The sequence below is a fragment of the Hemiscyllium ocellatum genome, chromosome 6 (assembly GCF_020745735.1).
Source record: "Hemiscyllium ocellatum isolate sHemOce1 chromosome 6, sHemOce1.pat.X.cur, whole genome shotgun sequence".
Taxonomy (NCBI): domain Eukaryota; kingdom Metazoa; phylum Chordata; class Chondrichthyes; order Orectolobiformes; family Hemiscylliidae; genus Hemiscyllium; species Hemiscyllium ocellatum.
In genome coordinates, this window is record NC_083406.1 from 30,465,590 (window position 1) to 30,486,907 (window position 21,318).

The 21,318-nt window shown below is 39.0% G+C and overlaps 1 protein-coding gene across 10 annotated transcripts in view; it reads right to left on the reverse strand.

Moving 5' to 3' along the window:
• The window catches only part of mycbp2 (MYC binding protein 2), a 245,305-nt gene that overhangs the window by 6,989 nt on the left and 216,998 nt on the right, over positions 1-21,318 (reverse strand). For all 10 annotated transcript variants that reach the window (XM_060825911.1, XM_060825914.1, XM_060825918.1 and 7 more), the window contains 10 exons: positions 18,026-18,115; positions 17,837-17,914; positions 16,076-16,342; positions 15,406-15,680; positions 11,168-11,264; positions 10,509-10,628; positions 10,285-10,386; positions 8,159-8,287; positions 5,797-5,929; positions 73-176 (listed from right to left, as the gene is read on the reverse strand). In XM_060825911.1, coding sequence (XP_060681894.1) covers positions 73-176; positions 5,797-5,929; positions 8,159-8,287; positions 10,285-10,386; positions 10,509-10,628; positions 11,168-11,264; positions 15,406-15,680; positions 16,076-16,342; positions 17,837-17,914; positions 18,026-18,115 — 1,395 coding nt within the window. The remainder of the gene's footprint in view (positions 1-72; positions 177-5,796; positions 5,930-8,158; positions 8,288-10,284; positions 10,387-10,508; positions 10,629-11,167; positions 11,265-15,405; positions 15,681-16,075; positions 16,343-17,836; positions 17,915-18,025; positions 18,116-21,318) is intronic.

Here is a 21,318-nt window from a genome sequence, read left to right on the forward strand (position 1 = left end):
ACACATGATATAGGCCAATTACGTAAAGTGCGCAGTTTGACAACATTCTATAGTAGACTTAATTTCACTCACTTGGCAATCTGTATCAGAGCACACACTGCCCACTGCTGATAACTCTGTTCCATTTCTTGATCCACAGAAGCGACATGCTTCTGAGCTGCTTGACGCAGGTTTGCCTTAAATTAAGGAAGCAAATTTGGGTTAAAGAAAACATTTGACAATCTCTTTGATAATATAAACAAGTCATATGGATGTATATTTTTATAATAATGTGAAGGTATTGTTCACCCTTGTTTGCTTCAAGTATATGAGGAAGTTAAATTTAGTTGCTTAAACTAATGAGTTTGATCATACAAATATTAATTCGTCACCAACCACACAAGCTACAACTGATTTCATATCCCTATGTTTTAATCTAGTGAGAAGTAATTCACAGACGTGTTACTACTTGAATTCCAAATCAGTTCTACTTGTGATAATGGTACCGCAGATCATTGTCGGCCAATAGAGTATTTATTTCAAAAATGCTGAGCCTTTTTTGACATGTTTTAACAGTATTGGACAATGGGGGAAGAAAAACGCATGTACAGAACCTTGCACATGTAACTAGAGTATCCTCTCCCATCATCCTTCCTCTTCAGATGCAGCAACTCTTTCAAGGACATCCTTGCTTAACAGTGTCCTTCACAGGGGTGACTTACGATGATGCCACTTTCCAGTTACAACTGTCTATTTGCACTGCGTCACTGTGGGTTCTTGTTACTGTCACAATGTGCCTGAACGTTCTTGTGTAACTCCCAAGCTAGACTTGTAACAGCTTGGTCCAAAGGTATGATGCAGAGAAGGTAGTCTTTGGAGGGGATTATAAGCCTTAGACAGATTGTTCCACATAACGACATCCCACGTTAATCATTTCAAGAACCAATTAATGATGTTAAGCAAGGATTTCCTTGATCAAAATTCGGTTAGCTCACAAAGGATTCAAAGTGAAGTCCCTTCAAATTTGAATATTTTAATGATAGCTCTCACGCTAATATGTGTATCTTTGATTCTTTCAAGAGCAGGCAAAAAATATCCAAAATAACTTCATTGCAACAGATCAGATGTAAAATGAATAGGATCAGAGTTACGGGCGGGAATAGTGGTACATTTGGACAAGGAATGGTGGTAATCTAATTATGTCATGCCTCTTCGAAAGGTTCAAATCAAACCATTCTTTTACTCTTGAACAAAACTGTTTTGAAAAGCAGGTGTTTCCTCTGGACCCCTTCTGTTGCTATTCAATGAAACTGGCTCGCTTTATCAATATTGAAAACAACTTTTTAAAAAAAAAATTGTTGACTTTACTTTGAAAGATGACTGCCTGCTCAAGTTTCTGGGAATTATGCTCAGAACTACAATGAAACTCCAGTATTCATAAACAAACACTTTCCAAATAGCTTTTCTCAGGTGAACAGTTTGCACTTTGTTTCATATTATTGAAGAAACACAAATAGTTATTCAGGTCTACTTGTATTGCAAAATACCTTGAGTGTTTTCAATGTAATCACATCCAGCTATGCAAAACAATTGACACTTGTGAAATGCTCCAGTGAATTACTGGTATACATTCAAATTCTTGAGACACTACATGAATAATTCAAATGAAATTCATCCCATATCCTCAATAGGGCATTATAAGAATCTACAGCATCAATTGTACTGCTCCAGCAATATAAGCAATTAATTTTCGGCTTTGGAAGTATAAGTAACCTTTGTCAAAATGGTGACATTTGCATTTTGCCTGAAATTAGTAGGCCACAAATTAAATCTGGACAAATGAAGTATCCTACATTAACAAGAGCAACTGACATTCAGGTTCCCCATAACTGTGATCAGTGTACAGTAGAGGGAGAAAGGCAAAACCTAGAGAAAACGTGCTGAGCTATGAAACAAGATCAATGAGACATTGAGCACCAACCATCTGATTTCCAATTAAGGGACTTGTTGAGGATGATTATTGCGGGTAAAAAATGAGGTCTGCAAATGTGTTGCTGGTTAAAGCACAGCAGGTCAGGCAGCATCCAAGGAATAGGAAATTCGACGTTTTGGGCATAAGCTTATGCCCGAAACATCGAATTTCCTATTCCTTGGATGCTGCCTGACATGCTGTGCTTTAACCAGCAACACATTTTCAGCGAGGATGATTATTGCACCAACACAGTTGCTTGGTATGCATACCCTTCCCCTCTCTCATCAACACACATATGGTTCTTCGGAGGTTTCAGAACAAATGATTCTTTAAGGATAACCAATATTTCAGTCCCAGATGTTAATAATATATACGAGCAGAATTAGGTCATTCGCTCAGGGTTGATATGATACTCACACTAATTTCTTGCCTTCTCCCATAACCCTTCAATCCTTTACCAATTGAAAATCTGTCCAACTCCTCCTCGAATTTACTCACTGTCCCAGCATCCACTGCACTTTGGGGTAGTGAATTCCATTAATTCACAACCCTTTGGCAGAAGTAGTTTCTCTGCAATTGTACCTTAAATTTGCTACCCTTTATCCTTAGACTATGACCCCTTGTCCTAGAATGCTCCACGAGAGGAAGCATCTGCTTCTTGTCTATTTTATCCACACCTTTTATCACCTTGAATACCTCAATTTGATCTCCCCTCATTCTTCTAAATTCCGGAGAGTATGGACCTACACCGTTCAATCTCTCTTCATATGACAAACCCCTCATCTCTGACAATCTAGTGAATCTCCTCTGAACTGCCTCCAATACCCTGAAATAAGATGACCAAAACTGTACACAATACTCCAGGTGCAGTTTGTATAGTTGCAATAATACTTCCTTACCTTTATATTCTATTCCTGTAGCTATAAAAGCCAACATTCCATTTGCTTTCTTGATCATCTGCTGTACCTGCATGCTAGTTTTCTGTGACTCATGAACAAGGACACCCAAATCCTTCTGCACTGGAGCACCTCCAAAATCTCCCCCCATTTAGCTAATAGGTCACCTTCCCATGTTTTTGATCAAAATGCATGACATCACACTTATCCACTCCATCTGCCACATTGTGGCCCACTCTCCTAAACTATCTATACCCATTTATAAGGTTCTCATTTCCGCATTGCAATTTACCATCCTGCCTACTTTTGTATCATCTGCGAATTTGGCTAGACAGCCTTCTATCCCTGTACCCAAGTCCTTAAATGTAGATGGTAAATAGCTGGGGTCCAAGGACCGAAGTCTGTGGCACCCCAAATAGTTAACTCTTGCCATCCAGATAATAAAAACATTTAGATTAGATTCCCTACAGTGTGGAAACAGGGCCCTTCGGCCCAACCAGTCCACACCGATCTTCCGAAGAGTAACCCACCCAGACCCATTTCCCTCTGACTGATGCACCTCGCACTATGGGCAATTTAGCATGGCCAATTCACCTAACCTGCACATCTTTGGACTGTGGGAGGAAATCCACGCAGACACGGGGAGAATGTGCAAACTCCACACAGATAGTCACCCGAGGCTGGCATCAAACCTGGGAAGCTGGTGCTGTGAGGCTGCAATGCTAACCACTGAGCGACCATGCCACCCCCTTGTCCTGACTCTGTTTTCTGTCCATCAGCCAGCCATCTATCCAAGCTAATAAGTTACCCCATATGATCCTTGTGAGGTAACCTTTTGTGTAGCGCCTTATCAAATGCCTTGTGGAAGTCCAGATATATTACATCTACAGCATCCCCATTATCCATTTTACTTGTTACATATTTGAAGAACTCTAGCAAATTAGTCAAACACGATTTGCCCTTCATAAAATTATGCTGACTCTGATGGATAGTGCTTTGACTTTCCAAATGTCCTGATACTGCTTCCTTGATAATTGATTCTAACACTTTCCCAACAATAGATGTCAAACTAACTGGTCTGTAATTTCCCACATTTTGCCTCCCTCCCTTTTTGAATAAGGGCATTACATTACCATTTTTCCAATCCACTGGAACCTTTCCCATGTCCAGGGAATTTTGGAATATTGTAACCAATGGATCCACTATCGCCGCTGCCACTTCCTTTAACACCCTAGGATGTAGGCCATTGGGTCTGGGGGACTTGTCTGCCCTCAATCCTAATAGTTTGCTGAGTATCTTTTCCCGTCAATGTTGGTTGTTCTAAATTTTACCTTTTCTATTACCTCTATCTTGCCCGTTCCAATAGGAATGGTACTATTATTATCCACTGTGAAAACTGAGGCAAACTATCGATTTAGCTTCACTGCCATTTCAGTGTTTCCCACTATTAACTCTCTGGTTTCATCTTCCAAGGGACCAACATTCACCTTCGTGACACTTCCCTTTTATGTACCTTTAAAAGCTTTTGCTATCTTTTTTAATATTTTGAGCTAGCTTTCACTCCCTTTGTTATGTCTGCAAGCTTCTCAGTCTTCAAAGCCTGCCACTCGCCTATACAATATGGTGTACCTTAGTTTTTCACTTCCTATTGCTCTTGACCTCCTTGTTGAGCCATGGGTGTTTTCTTTTACCCTCCATATCATCTTTCTTTTCCACTAGGAGACATTTTAGTTGTGAGGAATTGAGAAGCTCCTTAAACATCTGCCACTGCTCATCCATTGTCTTACCTTTTAGCCTTCGTGCCCAATCTACTCAGGCCAAATCTATCCTCATGCCTATGTTTAATTTCCTTTGTTTAATTCCAGGACACTACTGTGGAACTCCACTTTCTCACCCTCAAACTGAATTTTGAATTCTATCAAAGTATGGTCACTACTCCCTCAAGGATCTTGAATTACAATGCCCAAAGATGGCATTGCCAACATTAATCAGTCTTGAAACTAGCGTTTTCCTGGAAATCATCATCTGTTAATGGACTCTATTAGACAAGATGCAAAGTGACGAATGGCCCTTCAGAGGGCAAATTACAGCTCCATTTGTAGGAGGCTGACAGCATGAGAATTTCAGCCAACAACTGGTATCAGTCCTACATTGGTATACCTACACATAAATATTTAAATTACTTTGGACTTTGACTCTCTACCTCAATCGTGGCCAAGGTTTCCATTTGTAGGGATAAGTCGACTGGGATGGCAACCTAAATGGTTTTCATCAATTTTAGAGCCAAGCTAAAGAAGATGTGTATGTGAGCTAAGAGGATGTTAGGCAGGCCAGTTTTCACACAAGCCATGTTTTTATCCACTGATGCCGTTATCTGTGAACAGTGGTAAATATACCTCACTTTAACAATTATTTCAGGTGGCATTTCCACTTCCTAATGAAAGCTGGACTAACATGATGCCATGAAGGTATCTGAAGCCCATAATTTTGGAAATTCCTTGGCAGGATCACAATCACAGTATAACATGCTTTATGTGGAACATAAAAGAAGAAATACTGACAGTGCCTTACTGCCTGCAACCAAACTTTTCAAAGCTCCTTGCATAATTATTCACCATTACAAATGGGTTTTGCAGTCTGGGTCAGCAGGCAGCATGCTTTAATGTCATCTTTTCCAAACACACTTGTGGTTATGATGCATTGCAAGGCTGGTACATGTATAATCACCTGAACAAAGCACAATCACCTGCTGACTGAAACCTGGTGTATGCCTGTACTTAATGCTAATGTATGGGAACAGTGCAACAGAATGGTACATAGGATAATATCTTTGTAAAGTATTAAAATTCTGAATATGAAAACTTAATCAAAATAAAAATGCAGAAACTAATGGGGGTGCAAATACAATACTGGTATAATAAGCTTAAATGTTGGGTCTTTAATTCTCACCCGTATGTTCCCTGAACTCTACCATTGCTTTCATGGTTTTTGAATCTGCAAGTGCCATAAGCCAGAAGAGCTTGGTTCTTCCACAGCCTTCATGAAGATCAACTTTGATTGCTTCCTCCTCTTCTTTAAACACCTATAATTTTCAAAAGATTGCATACCAGATTATTTTGGGAATAATATTAGTGGAATAATGTGCCATATTTGGAAAGGTTTTCCTATCACACAGTCCAAAGATGTGCAGGTTAGGTGGACTGGCCATGCAAAATTGCCCACAGCAACCAGTGATGTGCAGACTAAGTGAATTAGCCATTGGAAATGCAAGGTTACAGGGATAGGCCAAGTGGGTGGTGTGAGGAAAGAGTCTGGGTGGGATACTTTTTGGAAGGTCCGTGGGGGCTCAAAAGGGCCAAATGGCCTGTTTCCACACTGTAGGGATTCTTGGACTCAAGTAACAAAAAATCTGAATTTAATGTGACTTTTATTTGCACCTTCCCGGGGTTGGTCTTTCAAATAAGTGCTTTTTAATTCTCTTCCATACAACAAGTACAGTGACAGAAGAAAAAAGGTAAAATTGCAGAACTGTGTAAACAGTGTAGCCAAGTGTAAATAACTTGACTTACATTTCTGCGCATATTAAACTAATATATTTCTGTTCATGCATGTGTTACAAGAATGTGTCATTTTCCTAAAGAAACAATTTCTAATTTTCCTTTGGCTGCCCTTGTTAAAAGAAACAGATCCTCCACAGACAACTGCATTTTTCTTCAAGAAAAAAGTGCACCAGTCAGACCGGTTACTACAAGTTACACAATTTCACATTTCATCAGGTGGGATGAAAACAAATAATCTAATCAATAACTGCTGTAGATTAGAATTAATACATAATTCTCCAGAAAATACAAATGAACACAGTACTTCAAGGAATAAAAGCAGAAAGTGCTAGAGAGAAAGGGAGAGTGAGACAAAGAATCATGTCGGAAGACGGGTTGAGATTTCCCTCTTTCAATATCTCTTTGGAAGTGATGTGCTGGATTCTGCAAATGCTTGGGTAGGTGGGAATGTGAAGTAATCAGAAAAGCAGAGCAGACGTGATAGCATGAGTATTGTATTTCTGCTCCTAATTTGTAAGCTCATATAATCACCCCCGAGTGACAGTAGTTGTATTGTAATTTGTGTTTTTTTTTATTATATTGATATTTGTTATTGATTGTATTTTTCAATCATTTCATATGTTTATAAAGTTTAAAAAATTTGCAAAAAAATACAAATAGAGGTCTTTTAAAATGTGGAAATTTGCATTGCACAGCTGCATCCAGGAGAACTGCTGAATTAAATACCTGCAATAGTAAACTCACTGTGTTGAGACTAGTCAACAAATAGGTAACCATATAGTCCCTTTTAGTTTAACTTTCACAGGTTGTAGAATCTTGTGTATTTATAACCTCTTACTCCACTAATTGTAGTGTTGTGTGAGGTGCCGCAATAAATGTGAGAGACTGTCTAAATGATGCCTTTTTATCTTGTCATTCTGAGATCAGGAAATAGAGTTTCAATAAATGTATCCTGTTTTTTATTTAAACTCTAGAAACTTGGCCTAGTGAATTCTTCATAGCCTTTAAATTTAAATAGTTGGACAGTTAGAATCAGCAAAACTCACCCTCTAATTTCTAAACAACTTTTAACTTAGCATCAATTAAGAAAAATAACAGAACTCTTTTGCTAATTTAAAGATACAACAGAATAGAATGTCTCTCTGCACAAACAAGATTTATGATCTAATTTTTGCAGAAGGTACTGTATCTTAGCAAATTTGAAGTATGGCCTGGTGGATTGATCTTTGAAACCAGATTTATGCTCCAAAAAGCCAGTGAATAGATAATTGTAAAAAAATTTTCCAAAGCAAAACTCCGTGTGGTCAAAAGAAGAGTAGAAGGATCAGAAAATCATTTCAGCACTCCTTACCTGATCTTAGCACATAACAAATAAAATCAACAAAGTCCACCACTGGTCCCTCCACTTTGATTCAAAGGATCAGTAATTAGTTCTAAAGATCCTACAAATATTGATCAAATAGTATTTCTGCAATGGTATTTTTTTTAAATCACAACACAGAGGGCAACTATATAACAACACACCATTTACATATTCCTGGAAATACTTCAACCTTTGCATTTAAAGCTTGTTAGGAATTAATTATCTCTTCCTACTTTTCCCCACTCAGTTCTGCACCATTCTTTGTCCAACTGTGCAGTTTTGTTTGAAGCAGTTTAGAGATCAATAGCAGAGTCCATGTTATTAGATTTCCTCAGAGCAAAATACAGCACCAAAATTATTCAAAAAAGACTTTTAATTAAATCCTTGCCTGTCTTTGATGTGTTCTTGTCCTTCTGTGGAGGTGGAGAAAACGGTCACAGTCTGTGCAAAGATTCCCACACACATTGCAGTGGATAATTGCTGGAGTTTCACCATCATCATGGTTGTCACACATGGGCTAAAGAAAAAACACAATTATTAACTTAGCATTATTAACTTCTTTTGTTAATCCAAAGAATGGAATGTCTCTGCACAAACAGGATTTATGATCTGATCTTTGCAGAAGGTATTGCAGCTTCTACAACAGAGCTTCCCCAACACACGGGTCACAACTCAGTCAAATTCTGTGGTCATGATCTCGGAGGTAGCCATGGAGCTCTGAGCTGTGAGGCTTGTTTAATTCTTAGCAAATTTTCAGTGTGGCCTAACAGATTGATCATTGAGACCTGATTTATGCTCCAAAAAGCCAGTGAATAGTTTTTTTTTAAATCCCAACAATCAAACATTTTGCCTTCTCACTCTCACTTCTACACTTCCTCTCACCATCTCAGTGCTACCCTCCTACACCCCACCAACAAACAAACTCTATCCTGGACAGACTAGCTTACATACGTTTGTAAGCTTTGAAATGGGAGTCACAGTGGGAAAAGGCTCGGGAGACAAAATTCTGCAATATTAAGATTGTACTGACAGATAAAGATTGAGGAATGTCTTGTACAATCTTGAATTCAAAAATTATTTTCCATAAAAAATAAATTGAGTTATAGAAACCCAGCTATGGCCAAACTAGGGAAGAATGATTTGTTTCGTCAGATGTATAAAACATGTATCCAATTTTTTTTTATTAACAGAGATGAGACAATAATATTTTAAACTAGAAGAATTTATCACCATTTCTAGAATATATTTCTTCAAGCAAATTGCCCATATACAAATAGAGGTTAAAGGGTAAACTGAATCAATACTCAAAAAGTCACACGCATGAATGAGACATTAGAAAATAAAATGGAATGAACGCGCATACCAGAAGCTCTATTTTTTCACACCACTTTTGTACTTTGCGCACGCAATTACTTTGTCGAGGTACTGAGTCTTTTTGATAGGGAAGGGCTATGGAAACAGCCAATGGTGCTGCATCTCCATGGCAATGCCCTGCTTAGAGATGTAAGCCTAATTTGAATTTAATTAGTTAATTAAGGTAGTTAATAGTTCCTGCTGCATTACCTACATGCCAACTACAGGCCAACAAATCACACCCTCTTCTCATACTGTAAAAATTGTTTTTTCCTTAATGAATTTTTGTTTTTCAGTCCAGATTTTGTTTTTCAGTACAAGGTAAAATGTTTTGACTGCATATCACTTTTCTTAGCAATGTTTTCTTTAAATTCTGTACAACCAAGCAAGTTTAAAAAACATCTTTCATAATTTAGTGACAATGTTCAAACTACTTAATAGTACTTGAGTCATAGAAACGTGTTCTTGTTGATTTGCAGAAATAAACTTCTGTGTATTACATTTGAACTGCAAGTGCCTTTCACCCTTAAACATAGTTCTCAGGGAAATATTTCTTATATCAACTGGAGTACTGAATATACTGTTGAAATTACTCAATATTTGGGAAGCAAATCACTAATAAAATACATTAATGGCAAAAATTCAGTGGTTTCCCTTTGATCAAAGGAGAGATAATTAAAGATAAACCCAATCTCCTCTGATCTATATTAATGCAGTACGGCTGTATTCAATAATCAACTGGATTCTTAACAGCTTCGTAGCTTTACTGAATACACTTACCGTACAGTCTATGGAGACTCAAGTCTCTTCCTTAGGCAATGGCACCAAACATGCCTTGCCTATTTTTATATCTGCAATGATGTATACTTTCTGGGATTAAACCCTACATGCACAACCTCTACCTGTACAAATATTTCTATTGCCCAGCTCACTTCACAATTGGCTCCCTTCAATTTCAATGTTCTGCTCAGTTTACATATTTGCCTTGAATTTAGTTAAAAATCACACAACACAACTTGTTGGACTATAACCTGGTGTTGTGTAATTTTTAAACTTTGTACGCCCCAGTCCAACACCAGCATCTCCAAAGCACTGATTTTAAATCTAGTTTCGTTACACAAACAACAGTGGTCCTAATATATCAATAGTCCCTTTCCCTACCATTTGTTTTTGCTGGCCGTCCCTTCCCATCCATCTGCCAGAGGAAAGTCTATCAACATGGTCTTGATCCAGCACACACAGTGAAGCCAGAGCTAGCCACAACTGTGGAGAAAACAAAGTTAAACAGAGTTAGAATCTAACGCCCAAATACAATCCCTTTCCATTAACCATTCCATAATTCTGCTTCAGATATACTTCACATATAAAAGGAACTAATTAATTACCCTTGTTGTTGTGGTACATTGAATAGGTACTCTGTATTCTTCTTCCATTTTTGTTAGGGCAATAATTGTTTCAGCAATAGCATTTTTTGTGACACGTGACCAGGCTTCTGATAGATGTCCCTAGAAAAATGTTTTTCCAAAGTTAAATCATGACATGCACACACAAGGTAACTCTCAGAAACTAGATTCAATTATCTTCTAAGTGGAGGAGAATGTTTTTCATAACATAGCATTCAGAATATTTCTCTTCAGCAGCAAGCAATTTAGTTACAGTTTTTATTAATAATGGCAGCTAAAACAAACGCTGGGAATACTTCGCAGCCTGTTTGCTCATTTTTGTCAAATGTGGTACTAATAAGCTACTAATAACCAACTAACTTGAAGCAGAATGTTAATTGTCTTAAAACAGATCAAAATAAAATCAGAATAAATCTTTCAAATGCTGAGACATTTAAGAATTATTTCTTTAATTCACAAAGTTACTGCAAAAGGAAACAAATACTAACTAGTACAAAATACATCAAATGAGATTAGATTCACTTATCTCCCTACATTTAAAGCATTTAAGCTTGTCATATTTAACATACAGTACTATGGTATAATTGATATTATTGAGCGGTTTTAAAATAAAGTAGCAATGCCAGTTGATTACAACTTACTGCTGCCATGTCCTTTATTAGTTTAATTATTATTTCTGAAATTTGAGGGGGTGTGGAGCCTTTCATCCACCAGTGGCTTTCACCTCGTCGAATGGAGCTGTGAAAAGACCATTACAACATTAGGAAAACAGCCTTGTCGTATCTGCAAAGCACTTGAGAATATTTTATAATTTGCAAATAAAATGAACGTATCAATGATTGACTGAATGTTGAGCCTTGGCAAGTACTCAATTGAATTCTGGGCAAGAAGGGTCCTGTTCTGAAGAGACTGTCTTCATCTGGACTGCGCTGGGAACAAAGTCCTCATGAATTACACAACAAAGACAAAGACAGGCCTTTACACTAGATATGGTGGACCTCAGTTATAGGATAAACTAGAAAACCCAAATTAGAAGAGGTGGTAAGAGTGCTGAATTCAGGAGAAGTTATTTATGTCTCCAGCACAAACACAAATAGGATAGTGTGTTTGGAAAGAGTTAGCAATCAAACTTCATGCACAGTGGACAAATGAATGACAATGAGAAGAGGGATGGTTAATATAGGGCTCAAGGTGTTATATCTGAATGTACACAGCAGAAGGAATAAGGTAAATGAGCTAGTGGTGCAGAAATTGGCAGGTCTGACATGGTGGGCATCACAGACATGGCTGCAAGGGATCCGGATTGGGAGCTGGAATATTCAAGGATATACATCCCATTGTAAAAATAGACAGTTGAGCAGAGGGGCTGGGGTCGTCTTATTAGTCAGAAATGAAATTAAATCAATAGTGAGAAAGAAAGTAGGGGCAGATGGTATAGAATCTGTGGAAGTAGATCTGAAGAACAAAAATGTGAAAAAAACCATAGTTGGAGTTACGTACAGACCTCCAAACAGTAGTCAGGAATTGGGGCGCAAGAAACACCAGGAGATAGAAAAGATGGGTAGGAAAGGCAAAGTTACAGTGATCATGGGGCATTTCAATATGCAGGTGGACTGGGAAAATCAGGTTGTTAGTGGTTTGCAAGAAAAGGAATTTGTGGAATGTCTATGAGATGGCAGCGTGTGATATAGCCCATTAGGGAACAGGTAATACTGGATTTAGTGTTGTGCCATGAGACAGACTTGATAAGGGAGATTAGAAGTGAAGGAATCCTGAGGAGTCAGTGATCATAATATGATAGAATTTATTCGCAATTTGAAGGAGAAGATAGAATCAGAGGTAATAGTACTGCAACTGAATAAAGGCAACTACAGAGGCATGAGGGAGTAGCAGAGTAGAATTGACTGGAGAGGAGCCTAGCAGGAAAGACAGTGGAATAGCAATGGCAGGAGTTTCTGGGAATAATTCAGGACACAGCAGAGGAAAAAGAAGCATGGTACAGGGAGGAGGAGACAACCATGGATGACTAGGGAAGCCAGGGAAAGCATAAATGCAAGAGAAAGCATACAATGTGGTGAAAGGCAGTGGGAAACCATAGGATTGGGAAGCTAACAAACACCAGAGGGCAACCAAAAAAAAATAAGATTGGAGAAGGTTGAATAGGGGGGTAAGCTAGCCAATAATACAAAGGAATACTGAGAGAGAGTTTCTTTCTGAGAAGATACTGGAGAGATAGTAGTTGGGAACAAGGAAGTGGCTGAAGGATTGATTAATTATTTTGTGTCAGTGGAAGACATGAATAATATCCCAAAAATTCAAGAGAGCGAAGAGGCAAAGTTGAGTATGGTGCTAGAAAAACTGAATGGCCTGAAGGTAGATAAATCACTTGGACCGGACAGATTATACTCCTTAGTCCTAAGGGAGATAGTTGAAGAGATGGTGGTGGCATTAGTGGTGATCTTTCAGGAATCGCTAGAACCAGGGAGTGTCCCAAAGGACTGGAAAATCGCTAACATGACACCCCTGTTTCAAAAGGGAGCATGGCAAAAAATAGAAAATTACAGACCAATTAGCCCAACCTCTGTCATGGGTAAGATCCTGGAATCCATTGTGAAGGATGAGATTTCTGAATATTTGGAAGCGTATGGTAAAATACAGCAACGTCAGCATGATTTCATCAAGGGAAGTAATACCTAATAAATCTGCTAGAATTCTTTGAAGTAGGAATGAGCATGTCAGACCAAGGACAGGCAATGGATGTTATCTACCTAGACTTCAAGAAGGCTTTTGACAGGGTGTCACACAGGAGGCTGCTGTGTAAGACAAGGGTGTTGGTGTTAGAGGCAAGGTGCTAGCATGGGTAGAAGCTTGGCTGTCTGGCAGAAAGCAGAGAGTGGGGATTAAAGGGTCTTTCTCAGGATGGCAGTTGGTGACAAGTGGTGTTCTGCAAGCCTCAGTATTGGGACCACAATTTTTCACTTATACATTAACTGAGGGCATTCTGGCTAAGTTTGCAGACAATGCAAAGATAGATAAAGGAACGGATAGCTTGAAGGAGGCAGGGAGACTGCAGGAGGATTTCGACAGGTTAGCTGAGTGGGCAAAAAAGTGGCAGTTGGAGTACAATGTGGGAAAATGTGAGGTCATGCACCTGAGTAGGAAGAGGAGGTGCATGGACTGCTTTCTAAATGAGGAGAAAATTCAGAATTCTGAAGTGTAAACAGACTTGGGAGTTCTAGTCCAGGATTCTCTCAAGGTAAACTTGCAGGTTGAGTCAGTAGTTCGGAAGGCAAATGCAATGATGGTAGTTAGTTATTTTGAGAGAACTTGAATATAAAAGTAGGGATGTACTTCTGAGTCTCTATATGGCTCTGGTCAGACCACATTTTTGGAATATTGTGCACAGTTTTGGGCCCCATGTCTCGGGAAGGACAGATGAGCCCTGCAGTGTTTTCAAGGAAGATCACTAGAATGGTCCCATGAGTGAAAAGCTTAACATATGAGGCATGTTCAAACACTCTGAGTTTACACTCAACGGCGTTTAGAAGGATGATGGGCACCGATTAGAAACTTACAGAATATTGAATGGTCTGAACAGAATGGACATCGGGAAGATGCTTCTATTGTTAAGAGACAATAGGATCAGAGGGCACACAGCCTTAGAGTAAAGGGAAGACCTTTTAGAATGGAGATAAGGAGAAACTTCTTCAGCCCGAGAGTGGTGAATCTATGGAATTCACTGCCATAGAAGGCTGTGGAGGCCTGGACATTTAATATATTTAAGACTGAGATAGATAGGTTCTCAATTGTCAAGGGGATCAAGGGTTACGGGGAGAAAGGGATTGAGAAACTTAGCCATGATCGAATGACAGAGCAGACTTGATGGGCTGAATGGCCTAATGTCTGCTCCTATGTCTTATGGTCTTATGGAATGAAAAATACATGAATTGTAGATATAACAATTAAATTCTTTGCCAAAGTATTCAGATATTTACCCAAGCACTGAGTGGAAATAGAAAAATAACACTGGAATATTTAAAGGACATTTTACAGTGTAGAGTGTCCTAGATAGATAAACTGGCTAAATTTTAGTCTTTGTCACAGGTCTGTTAGTTATACACAATCCAAACTATTCTACATGAAAACTCAAATTGAAAACAGCCCTAAACTCTACTGGCATGCAAACAATATCTATTTAATTAGCAGTTGGAATGGAGGACAGAGAGATAATCTGGAAGGCTGACCACTGAGAAACAGGAACCTGGAGTGTATTTTGATTCAGAAAAATAATGCAAAAGACAACTCTAGCATCCCTAATGCTAGCTTGGGTATGATAAGCTATATGAAATCTAGGAGTCCCTGGCTTTGGTGGCTTAGCTACAAATACCTTTATGCTGTATTCAATTACACAAATTCCATTTAGTACTTTGACTGCACCCCTAACGTGGGCAGCAGGCAAATGGAACCACCATCATCGCAAAGTTCCTCTCCAAATCACAGATTATTCTAATTTTGATATATATCACTCTTCCTATCATCTTTGCAGGTCAAGGCCCTGGAACACCCACACCACAAAGACACCAGCAGTTGAAGATGGCAAGATGAAGATCACTATCACCTTCCAAGGGCAAAAAGGGTGAAGAAATAACTACAGGTCTTGCCAGCAATATATCCACCCTGTGTCTGAATGATAAACAATCAGAACCCCTTCATGGTCTTACAAGACTTTTCAAGTTTACCAGAGGTTGTTGTGCTGCTACACAATGTACAATCCATAATATAACTAAACAACACACCTAACAATAAGTGTTAACTAGGATACTGATTTCATTATTAGTTGAATGAAGAACAAAGTACAATTTGGAAAAGTCATTCTTACCCAGAGTTGAAGACTGATGGTAACGTAACCGTGGTTACACCCTTCCCAGCAACCGTGCCAGGAAAATTACACCCTTTGGCTTTTAGCTGCACAGTGAGCGCTTTGGAAATGCAGCCCAAAAACATGTCCAAAATTCCTAACTTATTCCAATCTCCTTTCTCTGTGGAATGAATGATGTCACTGATGTCTGCTGGTGGAAGAGATTTCACACCTATTATACTGGCAAGACGCACTGGTGTCACTTCTGGTAGTACACGGCGCAGTAAAGATGTCACCTGCAAATGAAGTTCCAGATGGCTGTTCAATCTATTGCTGCTACAGTTCACAGTCAAAAAAGCATATTTCTAAATTTATCGAGGAGAAAGTGAGGTCTGCAGATGTTGGAGATCAGAGCTGAAAATGTGTTGCTGGAAAAGCACAGCAGGTCAGGCAGCATCCAAGGCGCAGGAAATTCGACGTTTCAGGCATAAGCCCTTCATCAGGGCTTATGCCCGAAACATCGAATTTCCTGTGCCTTGGATGCTGCCTGACCTGCTGCGCTTTTCCAGCAACACATTTTCAGCTATTTCTAAATTTAGGCAATGTTATTGCATTAAATTAATAAACTAGGAACAAATGATTTTCTGCTTTACTAAAGTTTAAAATTGATTGAAATAAAACCAATACTGACCTGTCTTTGTACCCTGGGTGAAGCAGTATGCAACAAAGAGAACAGATCTTGCAATAACGTGAGCTGTTGGGCCAAGTATTGTCTTCCAACATTGGAACCACTTAGAGCAAGCACCATAGACAGCAGTTCAAAACAGTATGCATCTGAAGAAGCATCCTCATCATTTGGTTGAGAATTTGCATTTTCCTTGCTAGATATGGCGTGTTCCCATTCTTCTCGCACACGTGTGGCTTCCATGCGTATGGCTTGAACTATATGTGCACATACCTGTTTGGAGGGGTAATCGCCAGTTACAAACTACAAATCTGAGAGGTGAATTGATTGGTTGGGGAGTGGACTAAAAAGCAGCAAACTGAATTTCACAGAAAAAAGTGTGAAGTATGCACTTTGGTAGGAAAATTGGACAGAATAAGTTTTAAAATGGTAACTGTAGGGGAAATACTGGTATCCACAGGGTCTTTAATGCCTTTGCAAATGAATCCCGAAAAGTTGACACGCAATACATCAAGTACTTAAGATGATAAATGGCTGGATATAATTCAATCCCTTTGTCATAAAAAGGGAGAAATAAGTATGTCTTTCTTCACTCACTCTTGGTGAGAAAATACCTCGAGTACATGGTATAATTTAGGTTTATTCACTAGAGGGAAGATGTATTTGCCTTAAATGAAGGCTGACTAGATAGATTCCTGGGATGAACAGACTGAAGAAAAATTGAGTCAACTCTACTTGTATTTTCTAAAGTTTAAAAGGATGAGATTAGACTAGTTAGAACATAAAATCCGTGAGGAACTGAACAGGATTGGTTTTGGGAGATGTGTCACGTCTACAGTCTCCTAAGACGGAGGTTGAGCATGTAGGACTGAGATGGAGAGAGAGTTCTTTACTCAACTGTTGGAAGTTGGAATTCTCTACTTCTTAGCTGTGTACATTTATCTGTTGAGCATTTTTGTGGTAGAGTTTCTTGGATACGAGGCTGGAGCTTTCTGTATTCATTTCCCAATAGAATAAAGTTCAGTCCAGTTATGAACTCACTTTTATTCCTTAGCTTGATTAGAACATAGAATTAAAACCTGATCCAGTATGTAAAAGAGAATGTCTTGGACTTGAATAAAAATTGCAAATTATAATCATCTTTCAAGTAGAATTGAATGGCAAGGTTACGTAGATCTTATAAAATGTTCGCTGAAGCTACCACCAGCTGAGCTGATCTATGTTTAACATTGCTTTGTGTTCATATTTTAACTAAGCCCATAACGTGCAAACTTTCTTCAATACAAGCCTATTCCTTGGTCAATACTTTAGAAAACATTGATGTCAGTATTCAAAGAAAAACTTAAATTCCTAGTATGGGGAGACTGTCCCAATGCCTGAGAATACGCAAAAGACTAACCTCCTTGATGAGATGAATGTTTATACTGAATATACAAAATAAATAAATAGATAACACCACACATTTCATTCTGAAAACCAAGTCATTTGTTCTTCGATCTGAAGTACAGCCAGCTCAAACAGACACATAATACACCACTTTCTAATAGTTAAAAGATGAATAATTACTGCAATACACAAACAGGTTTGGCTGATAATTTTCTCTGGATATTCAATTACAGCACAGCACTGCACTGGGCAGCTACTAAGCAATGGGGTGTCATGGAGGAATAACAGCTTGAAGTAGATTGCTACTAAACCACTGAACTATGAAACAATGTAGTACATATAATGACTCCATGAAAAATACGAAGATTATTCATATCAAACCTGTTTCTGGAGATTTGTTAGCTTGCTTCTGCTAAATATGATTCCAACCATGTGTTCCTTCAAATCAGCATCAGATGCCTTTTTCAAAACAAGATGGCATATGATTATGAGCAAGAAATGCTGTTACTGAAAATAAATATTTACTTTGCGGAAACAGCATATATTTGTAGATATAGGACATAATTGTACCTTTTCTTCACCCTCTGGTGAAGACAAAATAGTTTTGTCTTCTTGTTCAGGTGTGGGTTCTGCATCACCACAAATCAATTTGCCAAACACCTGCAAAAGTTTTCCCAAAGTTAGCAACATATCAAAAAGCTTAACTTATTCAGTTTAGTAAAATGAAGGAACACTAAAAATAAAAAAAAGAGTTCAATCTAATTATAGAAGGAATCTTAAAAACCACATGCAGCATACCTTCATCAGAATGGCGCTTGGGATGGTAAACTATAGTTATGGGGCCAGACCAAATACAGGAATAGAAAAGGATAAGTGACATTTAATAATGGATTTGAAATATTGGAGGATTGAGAAGCGAAAGGAGGGCAAAACAATTTATGATATTTACAGAATCAATGTCTTCAATTGACGATTCCTTGCCAGTCACTAATATTGGAAGTAATGAGAAAGCTTTTTAAATAGCTGTTAGGAATGTGAAATGGTTCGCCAGTGGAACTAAACGAGGCAGTATGTTGAAAGCATTTCTTTTCTTTTGCTTTTCACTTTTTTTATTTAAAAAAAGTGAGTTGAAGTTGAGAATTTAACTTTGAATCATAGCTTTTATATACAATAAAAAGGACAAAAGACTTATATCTGCTATTGGAAACCGGCCTGGAAAGTTACTACCGATTCTTAACAATGCACTGTTAATTCCTGTTTAAGTTATTAACTTGGCATCCAAGATCAGGTTTGAGAATTTTTGAATGTTTTAAGCTCATTGTTTTGCAAATCCAGTAATAGTGAGGCTGATTTAGATTCCCTACAGTGTGTTAACAGGCCCTTTGGCCCAACAAGTCCGCACCGATCCTCCGAACAGCAACCCACCCAGACCCATTCCCCTACATTTACCCCTTCACCTAACACTACGGGCAATTTACCATGGCCAATTGACCTAACCTGCACATCTTTGGACTGTGGGAGGAAACCAGAGCACCCGGAAGAAACCCACGCAGACACGGGGAGAATGTGCAAACTACACAGACAGTCGCTCGAGGCAGGTGCTGTGAGTCAGCAGTGCTAACCACTCAGCCACCATGCTGCCCTTAGTATAGTTTGCTATCTCTGTCATAATAATGTTTAATGCGGGTGGAAAGGACAAGCCAGGGAACTATAGACCAGTGAGCCTGATGTCGGTGGTGGGCAACCCGTTGGAGGGACTCCTGAGGGACAAACTTGATTGTTACTTCCTCAAAAAAACTCAGAGGAGTAGATGTGATCTATAATGGACTTCAGTAAGGTGTTCGACAAGGTTCCCCTTGGGAAACTGATTAGCAAAGTTACATTTCACAGAATACAGGGAGAATTAGCCATTTGGGTACAGAACTGGCTCAAAGGTAGAAGACAGAAGGTGGTGGTGGAGCGTTGTTTTTCAGACTGGAAGCCTGTGACCAGTGGAGTGCTACAAGGATCAGTGCTGGGTCCTCTACTTTTTTTCATTTACATAAATGATTTGGATGCGAGCATAAGATGTACAGTTAGTAAGCTTGCAGATGACACCAAAATTGGAGGTGTAGTGGACAGCGAAGAGGGTTACCTCAGATTACATCAGGATCTTGACCAGGTGGGCCAATGAGCTGAGATGGCGTTTAATTCAGATAAATGCGAGGTGCTGCATTTTGGGAAAGCAAATCTTAGCAGGACTTATACACTTAATGGCAAGGTCCTAGGGAGCGTTGCTGAACAAAGAGACCTTGGAGTGCAGGTTCATAGCTCCTTGAAAGTGGAGTCGCAGGTAGATAGGATAGTAAAGAAGGTGTTTGATATGCTTTCCTTTATTGGTCAGAGTATTGAGTACAGGAGTTGGGCGGTCATTTTGCGGCTGTACAGGATATTGAATAGGCCACTGTTGGAATATTGCGTGCAATTCTGGTCTCCTTCCTATCGGAAAGACGTTGTGAAACTTGAAAGGGTTCAGAGAAGATTTATAAGGACGTTTCCAGGGTTGGAGGATTTGAGCTATAGAGGGAGGCTGAACAGGCTGGGGCTGCTTTCCCTGGGGCGTCAGAGGCTGAGGGGTGACTCAGTTCTACACTTTCTAGACCCTATATTGTTTCTTTTTAGTCAGTGACTGTAAAACCACAACAAAATGCTTTTATAGAGGTTTGTAAAATCATGAGGGGCATGGATAGGGTAAATAAGCAAAGTCGTTTCCCTGGGGTCAGGGAGTCCAGAACTAGAGGGCATAGGTTTATGGTGAGAGGGGAAAGATATAAAAGAGACCTAAGGGCCAACTTTTTCACACAGAGGGTGGTACGGTGTATGGAATGAGCTGCCAGATAAAGTGGTGGAGGCTGGTACAATTGCAACATTTAAGAGGCATTTGGATGGGTATATGAACAGAAAGGGTTTGGAGGGTTTAGGGTGCTGGCAGGTGGGACTAGATTGGGTTGGGATATCTGGTCGGCATGGATGGGTTGGACCGAAGGGTCTCTTTCCATGCTGTACATCTCTATGACTCTATAAATGGTTCAGCTTCTTTTAGTGGAAGAGCAAGAAAATATTTGACGTAGAGAATATACAGGACATGAGAAAGAGGGCAGTGGAATTAGTTTCGGATTACTCTGGCAAAGACCAGTACAGATACAATAAATTAAATGAACTTCTTTGTGCTGCAATTGTAAATGGTTCCTTCTGAACCACTACCCACCTTGCATTCAAAACCAGTCAGTAAGACTTGCTTCAATAAATAGAACCTGAAAGTCTTGTCCTTGAAAATTACCACCCAATATCCCGTAATGTATTATTGACTCAAACTCTCGGCCAACTTCCTGCAGCTTCCTGTAAATACCTCTCGAATAAGTTTTTTCCCCCATCACAGAACTGAAACAGTCTTAAGCAAAATTGCACATGGCATCTTCTGATTATGGTCAATTTACCTCTGTGACCTCTGATGCCTTTGACAGCTGACAACAACAGCCTCCTCTGCACCACTATAATCCTGCTCAATTTTTGACTTGGTTTCAATTTTTTTTCCCCTAATTATAACTGTGGCATCTTGAGTAATAAACTCTTGAATCCTTTATCTTTAGTATTCTTCAAGGAGGTAATCTTGACACCAGCCTCTGCATGTTGCATTTTTGTAACTTCAACAGATACAAGGTTTATTTCAACAGGCAAAAGCTACCTAATTTTATTACTCAATCTCTAAAGGAACTCATCCATTATGCTAGGAGACTTTTAGATATCCAATATCTTGGAGTTACATAGGTCTTTAAAGTAAGCATCTGAAGGCACACAACAGAAGTATGATTTGACAAAAATGA